This window comes from Rhopalosiphum padi, chromosome 3 (genome assembly GCF_020882245.1).
Source record: "Rhopalosiphum padi isolate XX-2018 chromosome 3, ASM2088224v1, whole genome shotgun sequence".
NCBI classification, from domain to species: domain Eukaryota; kingdom Metazoa; phylum Arthropoda; class Insecta; order Hemiptera; family Aphididae; genus Rhopalosiphum; species Rhopalosiphum padi.
Genome location: NC_083599.1, coordinates 45,041,363 through 45,054,334, shown reverse-complemented (window position 1 = coordinate 45,054,334; position 12,972 = coordinate 45,041,363). Strand labels below are relative to the sequence as shown.

Genomic DNA, 12,972 nt, shown 5'->3' with positions numbered 1-12,972 from the left:
CCTTATCACTTATCAATCAACCAGATCGATAGTATAATATGATAGCACCCACTATCCGACCAATGAGTTTTTATACAGTTTTACGTCTTTCTCACCTCGTTTGCATACGCTTTTCACTTGCGCGTTATCAGTACCGGCCTGGTTGGACCACGTAAATATTCGTGCGGCGTCGGGTCCGAATAATAGATGGGGTTTTGTGCGGAAACAAAAATCACTATGCAATGTTCTGATCGAGCGTGTTAAATATTGTTATCGCACGCCCAACCATTTTTTTTCATCATCCCGTCCCAGAAATTTTCAGGAATTTTACAGTCCATAATAGGTGAGTACTTCATGCTCGTTCAATATTATTATCGTTATTTTTATATAGGTATATTGTACTTGTAGATTGACACATTTTACGCCTATACATATATCACGCCAATCTGCAGTTTATAAATTTACTCGATAAGGACTTGTAGAGCCTTTTTATAAATATAATTATATATTTTTTTTTATAGTTAGTGTTGTGTTCTATAACTAGTAGTGCAACCATAGGGAAGATTTTAAGGATTATAAATTTATTTTGACTTTTTTAATCATAAAAATGGTGTTTACCGTAATAATTTAGAATAATAAAAAAAAATAAGAATGGTCTTTAATGGAAGTTAATAATGTAAATATTAATCAGTCGTCTACAATGGTATAATGTCTAAGTATGTTCTAATTTGCTTATCTAGAAACAATTTTCCAAAACGCAAATCAAAATAATATATCCCCAATCAACTGGGAGGAAAATTAAAAATCCAATTTTCATTCTATTCCAATCGCTTTATAGAACAATTAAAATCTAGATAGGCATTTTCTTGAACATATTTTCTTCAGGCAAAACAAAAATTATCAAAACAGAAATAATAATATCCGCAGAAACTTAGAGGACTTAAAAGTTATTTATAGTTTCATAATAAATAATTTATTTAACATTATCAAATAACAGTATTTAAAAAAAAAAAACAGTTTTTAAGCTTAAAAATAAATTAACTTATGTTATAGGATAAATATAATATAAGAGTTAGTGCATTCAAATCACCAACAACAGAAATAACAGAATAACAGCATTTTTTTTCTGTTATTCAGTAATTTCTTAGTTGTTACAAATACATATTAAATACTACAGATCAGGAATTGCAGAATTCATCTTCATGAAAATATGCATGCAAAAATGTATGTAATTATGCAACTAAAATTATATTAATATGCACAAAAAATTGTTAAACTTTATATACATGTAAATATGCAACTAAAATTCTTACATTAAAAATATAAAATAATTAATTAAGTGCCTATGGAAAATACACAAATAAAAATTGAAATAAAAACTATGTTTTCATTTTTAGGTGCACAATTAAAATGAGCTCATTAGTTAATAAAAATAATTAGGTTATGTAAACAAGATTATTCAAAATATGAGAGATGGGACTGATATTAGGGTGCATAATTAATTAGTGATGACTGGTCACCTTACAATATGTTGTTTTAAAGAAAAAAACTTGGAAGTTTCTTGTCCAGTTTCTTGTTTTTATATGATTACTGTCAATTATAATTGAACTAGTGTTTGTACATATATATTATGTTAACAATAAAATTATTAAATATTTTACTGCTTTTAAATGGAAAAAAGGGTGTACAAGTGGATATCGCTCTGCTGTATAATAGAGGTGGAAAGTAGATCACTATAATGGATGTGTTAAATTTGAATGCAATGATAGGTATCATTGTATAAGAAAAACAATTCTGAATGGAGATGATTTGTCAGTCTAGGATATATTAATACCTATTTTTAAACTGTAATATATCGTTATTTACGCGATTTCGTATAAAATTAAATTTCATACGCTCATACATTTTTTCTGTATTGACACTGAGTTGACACTAGAATTTTTTCTTACAGTTATTTGAAAAAAAAACTTATGAAGAACCTTCTATTGGATTTTTTAACCTTAGGTATAAATCACAAAAATGTTATGAATTTTCAACTTCAAAATTCCTTGCAAATTCTTCTCGATTTTGACATACTTCATAAATATTTGAACTTTAAATGCTTATAAACAAAAATTGTGATTAACGATTTTTGATTTTATTTTACTACGATAAGTATAACTTATAATAAACTTTGTATTAAATCTTAAAGATTTTTTTGAATACCAAATTTTTTTATGGGTATTTCAAAAAAAAAACTTTCAATTTTCATTAAATAGCCTTTAAAAAAGAAATCGCTAATATAAACATTTGGTGAAAACTTCAAGTATTTACAATGATTCGTTTTTAAGTTACAGCAAAATAAAAAATCGATTTTGAAACTGGTTATGCGTAAAAATTCCAGTTTTTTCCGTTACTTTTTTAGGATTTTCCTGACGCTTTTGAAAACTATTGGAAATTTTTTACTTTTGACCCCAAAAGTACTAACTATATGAAAAAATCAAATTACTATTAATACTTCAAAACGTGATTACAGACAAAAAAAAACCACACACATCATTGTAAAATCAATACATTCATGACTGTTAAGAATCTAAAATAATAATAAAATTATTAAATTTTAGATACCAAATGTTTCTAGTAAATATGTACAAAAAACAATGTTATCATAAAAATTTCAGTACAATATGTAAATTGAATTTTTTTTGTGTTTTTAAATTTGTAACTACTAAAACATTGTTTCTATCTTATTTGATAATTGTATTGTTTATTAACCCGTCGTTGGTACACATGTGAGCGCGCCGCTCACACAGATAGCATTTTGAGTGTTATTTGTACAAATATTATCGAATTAATCTGATACTATAAATACCTTCAAATAATATGTCTATAAATATTTATAAAAATAAATTATTGTGCTATTTGCTGTTTCCTATCAGTTATCGTTAGACAAAGTCGACAGTACCAATTAAATGACCGTGTCAATATGTAAGGAGCATACTACGAGCATATGATAAAGTAAAAATAATTTTTTGAAATAAAATTGTAGTTTTTTATTTTTATTTTATAAATTATGAACTGTACATAATAAGTGCTTATTAACTTTTTTGTAAAGGATAAAAATATACATATTTCTAAGTATGGTTTAATTTTTTAAGTTAATCGATCAATTAATAATAATATAAAAAGTAAAGTGTGAGTTGTAAAGTGCGGCGCTCACAGTGTAGCAATCATGTTACGAACTATATATGTACCAACGACGGGTTAAATTGAAATAGGTATACTAATTTAATAAGTCCAGACTCCAGAGCCCTACTTATTTTACTGTAGAGATTTTATTTCACATTATATCAATTTTAAATGTAGGCACCTTTGAAATACTATAGAAGTATTCTGGTTTGGATACTCAAAACAGACCCCAGAACTTCAATATTGATCATTTAATGGTATTTTATGAAACTCAAAATATTCAAAAATAAAACAAAATCTAAGTTATTTGTTTATAAAATATATAGGTTCATTGTCTTGTGATGTGATGTAATTAATTTTATAATTGGTATTAAAACAAAAATATATGTTTCATCTTAGCAAAATAGTGCTTCTAGTTTTTATGTTTTATTGATGACATAAACAATTTTGTTGTTAAAAAAAAACTTATACTTAATTTTAACAATGTTATTATATTTATCCTTATATTTATTATTTACATAACACTCAACATTAGTAGGTATACAGAATTATTTAAAATTTTAGAATAGTTTGTATTGATATGATATTATGTATTGTATGAACAAGTTTTTACACAAAAAATACAGTTTTTATTTTTTATTTCTTATGATTTATTATGTTACCTGATTTATTGAACATATATTTCATTTTTGTTCTAAGTGTAAATTGTAGAGTATAGAATGAGTTAATAATTAGTAATTCAGTGTTATTGATAACAGTCATATGCTATGCATGTTATGTGTATGTGTTTGTTTTATTTTCTATTAAAATTTCAAATTTATAGGCTTAAAAATCTCTGTAAAAATCTATAGTGATAATTCATCAAATAACCCTAATTAAATAATTAAAACAAAAGGAAGTAAAATTATTGAAAAAAATTAAGAATTGAAAATATTTGAAATGAAGGCATTTACTAATAAAGTGAGCAATTTATTCACAAAAATGATTAATAAGTTTAAAGTTTTTCAAGTGTTTCTTGTAAAATAAGAGCTCTTCAACACAAGCAAATATTTAAAAAAAGATTATAAAACGTATTGTAACTATTGTAAACTTTTTTGTTTTAATTCATTTCTAATCTAATAAATTTGCATTAAGTTTTAAATAAATAAAATGTATGCATGCATATATTTTAACTATTATTGTAAAAAGTGCAGTCTTTAATTACTACATTCATCCAGAATGTAAATTAATATATTATACATTCAGTTTATTGTTAATGAAAATTTATAAATTGATAGATTGTAAGAATTAGTTTGTCCTAGGTATATTTATAAATATAGCAGATTTTTTCTGTGTAATTGCATATTTTTTTTCATTTTTACGTTTTAAGATTTTTGTTAGAAAAATTTATGAATCATAATAGTTAGAATTACTAGTGAAATTTTTTTTTTGCATATTTCTATATATTTAATGGTTATTGCAGATTTTTACAAAAGACTAAATGTATTGCATTGAACTAAAGCAAAATGTATAAAATACAATTTATCAAGCAGAAAAATTAAAAAAGTTCTAGATACAATTTGAAGATAGTAATGTTGTCAATGAATTAACATTTTATATCCACTCATTTGCAATTTTTAGTGATAACAATAAAGAAGCTAGAAACTCAAAATATGACATTTCAATAATTGATGAAATAAAAGAAAACATTCAAGCTATTACTATTGTCTATTATTATTTAACTATATACTGGGTGATTTTTTATCATAAAACACTCATTATTACAAAAAGTATTCATGTTTTTGAAAACATTTTTTTACATAGTTTCAAGTTGTTAAAAAACAACATTTTTATTAAAAAATTATATTTTTAGATATTTTCTATCCTTTAATTTTTTTACTTTTTTGAATGACAACATAGAGTATTAATTTCATATTCTAAAGCAGAATAATTTTTTGAGTATTTTGATACATTAAAATCTAATTTAGGTCGAGTAGTATATGAGTTATAACTGTTATAAGTATTTATAGTTTAGACAAGCAGAGAAGTGGACAAATATTTTGCGGGTTGTACCACTCCACTTCGCGCATCAAAACTTTAAATACTTATAACTCATATACTACTTGACCTAAATTCGATTTTTATGTAACAAAATACTCAAAAAATTATTCTGCTTTGGAATATGAAATTAATACTCTATGTTGTCATTCAAAAAATTAAAAAAAATATAATTTTTTAATTAAAAACGTTGTTTTTTAACAACTTGAAACTAAGTAAAAAAATGTTTTCAAAAACATGAATACTTTTTGAAATAATGAGTGTTTTATGATAAAAGAATCACCCTGTATATATAGTTGCTTCAAATATGCCCCAACCACTTTGGTTGGAGTCTAACGATCGTTCTCTGTATTTAAAAATAAGTCGACGGAAAATATTACAGCTTCACTGAAGAAAAATTAGAAATGGATAATTTGGTGATTCATTTTAATAATAAATAAAATATAAAAGATTTATTAATTTATAAATTTATAATAACTTTTTTTCAATATTTAAATCATTATTAAAACAAATGTAATTGGTGATTAAATGTATATCTGTTATTACATCAATTAGTTTTATTCTAGTATTAAATGTAATGTGTTTTAATTTAATGTTAAACTTTATGTTTAAAAGTACTTAAGTTGGTTTCATTCTTTGTTATAAACAAATAAAAACAAGTTTAAGGTTTTATTTAATGATAATTTAAAATAACATAATTTTAACAAGAAAAATTTGAAATAGAGAACTAGACAAATAATATCATGATTATAAATAAACCTATACAATAAACCTGTATAACCTTGATAATATTATCAAAACAATCCAAAAATTCATGAAAATTATTTACTTTATACTTTAAATCATATTTAATTTTAGGTATCATTAACAGTTTAAAACATTTATTATTTTTGATAAATTATTTCAGATATTATTGATAATGCTCTTGCTGTTAATGCTACCATTCTTTCAATTATTACATGGTTTGGATGTTTCTAAATTTGTTCCAAAAGTTTCTGCTGATATTTCACCTTGCAAAAGTTGTAAAATATTAGTTCAATCTTTTGAAAAGGTAAAAAATGCATAAACCATAATTTTGTATGTACATGTTTAAAATGTAAGTGTATTTTTAGGGCCTCGAGAAAACTAAAAATGGTCACTTTGGTGGTGGAAATACGGCATGGGAGGAGAAAAATCTATTAACTTATTCAAAAAGCGAAGTGAGATTTGTAGAAATCCATGATTCATTGTGCACTGAAATATCTCAAGACCAAGATATGGTAAAATAAATAATTACCTATATTTTTGAATAATTTCCAAAGTACAGCTTATTTTTCTATAGTGTTTTCATTTATCAAGTGAATATGAACATCATTTAAAAGAATGGTGGACAGATGGCCGTCAAGAAGATTTATACCAATGGTTTTGTGTTGACAAGTTAAAAGTGTGTTGCCCGCCAAAACATTATGGTCCTGATTGTTTACCATGTACAGGTTATCCAGATGTTTGTAATTCTCGTGGAACTTGTAAGGTAATAGAGTTCTTATTAGCCTTTGTTAATTAATAAATATTAGTATTGTTAATAAAATATATTCTATCTCAGGGTGATGGAACTCGAAAAGGCAATGGGTCATGCAAATGTAAAAATGGTTATGAAGGTGCCAACTGTGATCATTGTGCAAATAATTATTTTATGACACTGAAAAATAATACCTTTACTTGTGAAAAATGTCATAAATCTTGTAAAGATAGCTGTAAAAATTCCGGACCAAAAGGTTAGATTATACATATAAATAATATTATAATAATATAATCATATTACTTTAATTGTACAAATTATACTATTGATTAACTTTAACTTTTTTTTAAATTTAAATTTATAAATTATGATTTTTTGATAGTCAGTGACAAATAAAAAAAACACCTTAAACAAATTTGTGTTTAGTTTTGTGGCATCTTAATAGTTAATATTTAATTTGGATAAATTTCAAACATTGTCAGACCACAATATATGCCTCTTCTTTTATATTAATTATGCTAATTTTTTTTAGAAAGCAGATTATAGCATTTTAATTATTTATTGCCACTAAAGTTTACTCATATTTGTTCAAAGTATAATTTATTGTTAATTAATTAAGTTCAAATTATCTATAGTGTAATACCAAAAAATTTTTGTTTGGAATAACTAATATAATTTTCAATAATAAATACCTACCATATACAATATAATATTTTTTTTACCAGTTCCCCTATTACAATTAACATTACAGCATACTCCTAAAGTAAATCAGTAAAATATATCTATTGTACAATGCTTATTTATCTCACTGAATTAAAATCAACATATAAATTATTCGATAAAGCTATTTAAATATAAAAATATTTTTATTTTACACCCTTAAAAAATTACTCAAAATTTAGGACTATTTGTATATTAAGGTGATTCTTGTTTTTCAACTTTTAAATCTTTGATTCAGCTTTTTTTTATTTATTATTATAATAGTAGATTAACCTAAAATTTCATTTTTAAAATGATATTCTCTTTTTATCATTAATTACTATTAATTAATTTCAATGAATAAACCAACTTTCTAAGATAGTAAATACTAAGTTTTTAAAAATCTTCCATATTTAATATTTATAAATATATTGGGCGGCTTGCTAGTCATTTTTCACTAGCCATCTCTGCCATATATAGTTAATGCAATTATTCAAGTCATATAATATCTATTTATTTTATCTTAAATTTATGAATTAGATCAAACATTTTTATTAAATATTCAAACTAGTCACAAAATTTAAATTATATCTTACTTTGATGACTATCACTAAAATAAAGGTAGTTATAATTATTTAATTTATTGATCAAAATTTAAAGAGTTATTTTAATTTAAGTTATAATTTGTAATATGTATATTTATACAGGTTGTAATGAATGTAAAGATGGATGGGTATACATGGGTGAAGGTGAAGGTTGTGTGGATGTTGACGAGTGTTTGGAACAAGACGTTTGTACTTCACAACAATTTTGTGTTAATAATGATGGCTCGTATTCTTGTTTGAGTAAGTACTAAAATGTAGACTTATTTATTTTTATATATTTAATTTTAATTTATACATCTGCAGGTTGTGATCCATCGTGTACAGATTGTTATGGTGATGGAAATGATATGTGCTATAATTGTGCTGCAGGATACATCATGAAAGACAAAAAATGCATAGGTATATAATATTATTATAGTAATATTATTTTTTTTAAATTTTGTGTTTTCCGGGAAAGTATTTTAAAATTGATTAATGATTATGAGTTACGCATGTTAAAGAATCACAATACTCAATTGAGCATGTATAATACTTTAATGCTTTAGTAATGATTGTTTGCACGATTTTTACATTGTAGATGCTAGTGAAGGTTATGAAGTTGAAGAGAAAACTGAGTAAGTTGTTGTGTTTTAGTTCTTTTAGGTCAATAGGTTAATAGCTATTAGTTTTTTCTATTAATGGCCAGTGTTTTTGTAAAAGCTTTTAAATAATTCCAACTCCCATTTGAATATTTAGTAGAAATAATTCATAAATAAATAAATATTTTTTCATATAAATAATTTAATATAAAATTAATTATAAATTTTATTTAACAATATACATTAAACTGAATTCAATTCTACTTAAACTATATTCACAAATTCACTACTTTAATTTAATTGGCGATACTGTTTAAGAATTGTGAATAACTTAGGAGTATAATATTTTAACTGTATATTTTAATAAAACATAAACTAATTATAATGCATTATTTATGCCAAAATACAGAAATAAGTTAATTGATTTTCATGTATACAAGATTCTTCATTAATGATTATGTTTCATAAAGTTTTGTACAATTGAATTTTTTTTTCTTTTACTTGATTATTTGGTCCTAATTATATGGGCTCCTCTTTTATTACTCACACCAACTATTTTAATACCATTCTCTATTTGCATTTTCTATATCCATTTTTTCTTCTCTCTCTCCATTTATGTTATTTTTCATAGCCATTTTCTTTGTTTCTGAGTTACCTCTCTTCACAAAATGACAGAACCATCTTAATTTATTCTATAATTTTGTCTACAATTAGTGGCACTCCTATACAAAAAGAGTAGGAACCCCTAATAAATCTACATTTAATTCTTCCCTCTCCTATCATCTTACATATCTATCAAAGTATTCTCATCTCTGCAGTAACACCCTTTATTTTGTTTTATCTACTGTCCAATATTGTTGGTCTCATAACTTCTTTATAATTTTTAACTTCTTACAGCATCATTTTGTCACACAAAATGCTTGACACTTCACTCCACTTGATACATCAACACATAATCTTATTTCTGACATTATATTCAAAAACCACCTATCTTACTTGAATCTAGAAATCACACTACTTTATATCTCACATTAATCACATACCTTACTCCATCAACTTCTCAATTACATCCTCTAAAATAATATATATTTTATAATTTAATTATTTTGTGTATAACATATCTCTATGATTATAAAATGTTGAACAATTATTGTTTTATATTTTTCAGTATATTCATGAAATTCTTAATTAAAATTATATTCTTTTCAATTCAAATTTATATGATTTTTTCATTCTCATAAAATTTTTTTTAATTTAAATTATATTTTTGTACTTAATGATAAAAGATTTTTGCTCTAATAAAAAAAAACCATTTCATTAAAAAAAAAATCAATTTCGATATTTCAAGATTTATCATCTTTATTTTGACATTTGTTTTATAGAAAAAACTAACTTACTAATACTTTATTAATAACTGTTCATCGTGTAATTAATTATAATAATTAGTAACCATTTTTTAAAAATATTTTATTACTTATAGCATTCACTTTTATTAAGTTATTCAAATTTAGTTCAAATTAGATATTTTATTTCTGTTGGCTATCATATATTTTATTAATCTTGTAATAATATTTATTTCATGTAATTTTTTTCAACGATTTGTTAAAATATTATTATTCTATTTTAGTGGACACCAAATGGAAGAGCTCTGATCAATCTCGTTATCTAACATATGGTGGTTTAGGAATAGCAACAATAATTATTTTCAGAATGAACACAACTATTGCAAGTATTGTTGGAGCATTTATAGCAGTTTACATTATGGTGGCTGAGTATATAATGAATGAATTATATAAGTAACGAAATATATATTTATGTCTTAAGCAATATTTTCTTCCATTATCTGTATTAAAAATAATATAGTTAGTAGTTTTCAATGTTTGTCCAATTCTTTCCCCACTGAAAAATTGATTTTACATTGTAATATTGCAGTTTATTTATTGATTAAAATATATTTTTTTTAAATTATGATTAATTATTAAATAGCACCAAGAAAATACCAAAATTATTTACAAAAGCCTGACTAATTTATATAAATATATTAATAATTCTCCATTATGTATTTATTAGATTAATTTATTTAAAAATTACTACCATAGACAAAAACCTCAATTATAAATTATATTTTAATAAATTAAGTAAAATGTTATAATTTTTTTTTAAATATACATTATTAACACATCAAATAATCCAAAGATTAATATATTTAATTGTTTTTGAATGTTGTGGTTTAAATTTTATAAAATTAAAAAAAAAGTCATAAAATGTTTGCTATTATCTATTGAATACACAATATAACAATCATTGCTCTCCGTATTTTACAAATTTTAACTAATTAATGATTAAATTAGAATAAAATGGTATAGGACATTTAAAATGATATAGTAGTGTATCATAGGTTTTTACTGTTTTAGTTAAGACAGTAATAGTATTAGGTAATTGTATTACACTATTACCATACAAAATTTTGCCAACTAAGAATTTGGACTGTTTATTACAATATATTTTAATATAGCATGGAGAGCAGATTTTTTAGTCAAGTGTGTATTTAATACTAAATGGCAACATCAATTTTTATCTAAAATGCAATCTATCAATACTGAAATATTATCTTACTAATAGAAAGACAATGATCCAATAATTAGATTTACCTTTTAATATAATTATATATCTAAAAACATATTTGCCAACACTATTTTTTCTATTCAAATTGTTTATTTAAATTAAATATTTTATAATTATGTGTATTTTATCATTTTATTTGGCTTATTAATTGTTAACTGTACAATCTATATATTATTTAAATTAATTAGTTAAATCTATTTACTTTGTGATATTTTTTGTCCTTAAAGTTATAGTATTATAAAAAAATTATTTTTTAAGCAAACGAGGCTGACTAGTATTATTTAAATAATTTCTTAAAAAAAAAAAGTAACGCTTTAGAATTTGTGATGATCACCTAATACAGTCTTAACTACACCAATTTTTTGAATTATTGTTTTGCCCTATTGTAATTAAATAAAACAAAAGAAAATGTATAAAATTCTATAAATTGTGTATTTACTTAATCCATCATATCCATACATCCTGTATTAAAATAAAAAACAAACAATGTACAATAGAGCATTGTTTATTTACATGTCAATTATCCACAATGAACCTTTGTAGTTTATATTTTTTAAATACATTTATAACCTAATTTTAACAATACATATTTTACTTTATAATTTTATGCTGATATATTGTACATATACATTAGTTCTATTTTTAATTATGTAAAACATTCAAATTCTTATTCATTGTTTGCTCCCCTTTGGTCTTAATTAGTGTGGTTTATTGAGAATTCATTCGATACAGTTATTTAAAATGTAAATACTTAGATATAATCCATTCCTATTTATTCCAATATTGCCTGAGAATGTATTTATATTGCGTGTCTGAAACTTTTAGTCATAAATTGTTAATGACAGTTATAGTTGTAATATAAAACAACACGGTTCATGTAAGTTAAAATATTACAAACTCTATAATTATATTATAAAATCAGTTACACAAGGAATATAAATCTTTCTATTTTTATTATGTATGAAATAAATTTATAAAAAAAAAAATTGATTTTTTTAAAAAATGTATTGCTTCCTGGTTATCACAACATATTATTTCTAGTCTTATTATTATTTTGGTTTACTGCTGTTAACTTTAAAAGTGACAGACCATTTATTAACTTCTTTCTAATTGTTTAATTACTAGTTAGAATTTAGAATTATCTTTATTGAAACCAAAAATAACTTACAAAAATTTAACAAACTTAAAATATTTTATAATATGTTATAATTGTAAATACCTATTACTATTATTGGAATAAATATTAAGTTTAATATTTATAAATATTTAAAAAGATCCACATAAGACTTAAAATTAGATTTCTTCAGTCTTAAATCTGATTAGTTACTTACTTGAATAATTATTATTTTATAATAATTTAAAAAAAATAAAAAAAGAAATGTTAAATATCAAATTAAAACTATTATAATGATAAATTTGTAACTAAAACAAAAAAATTCTTGAAATCTTACAAATTTTTGGTTAATATTTAAAATAAAAAAAAAGGAGGGTAAATGGGTTCTGCTTTGGAGATACTGTAATGGATATATTCATTGAATATGAAAAAAATGTTTGAGTAGAGGCAGTTTATCAGCCTATATCATTGAGTATAGTATTTCATATGTTTTTAATATTGCTATTACATAAAATAATTTATCTTACTGCTATCTTACTACTAATTTACAGTGGATTGAAATATATATTTTGTTTTTAATAAATATCATTGTATATATAAAATATACATTATATAAGTAAACGTTGTATTTTTGAACAATAACAAAATAATGGTTATTATCATTATTCA

The 12,972-nt window shown here is 23.0% G+C and overlaps 1 protein-coding gene across 2 annotated transcripts; it reads left to right on the top strand.

The window, feature by feature from the left end:
- Positions 1-83: 83 nt before the first annotated feature.
- Positions 84-10,529, top strand: LOC132923878 (cysteine-rich with EGF-like domain protein 2). Of its 2 annotated transcripts, XM_060987864.1 has the most exons (9): positions 85-322; positions 6,092-6,235; positions 6,297-6,443; positions 6,506-6,694; positions 6,767-6,938; positions 8,089-8,226; positions 8,290-8,385; positions 8,564-8,600; positions 10,192-10,441. In XM_060987864.1, exons 2-9 carry the CDS (start codon positions 6,104-6,106, stop codon positions 10,214-10,216), a joined length of 936 nt encoding a protein of 311 aa, XP_060843847.1. In that variant the 5' UTR covers positions 85-322; positions 6,092-6,103; the 3' UTR covers positions 10,217-10,441. The 2 variants fall into 2 exon arrangements, with proteins under 2 accessions (XP_060843846.1, XP_060843847.1); XM_060987863.1 differs by lacking the exon at positions 8,564-8,600 and having other exon boundaries at positions 84-322; positions 10,192-10,529.
- Positions 10,530-12,972: the final 2,443 nt, after the last annotated feature.

Excerpts from the sequence above, each read along its gene's own strand:
- LOC132923878 (XM_060987863.1), top strand. The coding sequence starts at position 6,104 with ATGCTCTTGCTGTTAATGCTACCATTCTTTCAATTATTACATGGTTTG. Across the intron at positions 6,695-6,766 it reads ATTCTCGTGGAACTTGTAAG|GGTGATGGAACTCGAAAAGG; the intron begins GTAATAGAGTTC and ends ATTCTATCTCAG. Across the intron at positions 8,227-8,289 it reads TGGCTCGTATTCTTGTTTGA|GTTGTGATCCATCGTGTACA; the intron begins GTAAGTACTAAA and ends ATACATCTGCAG.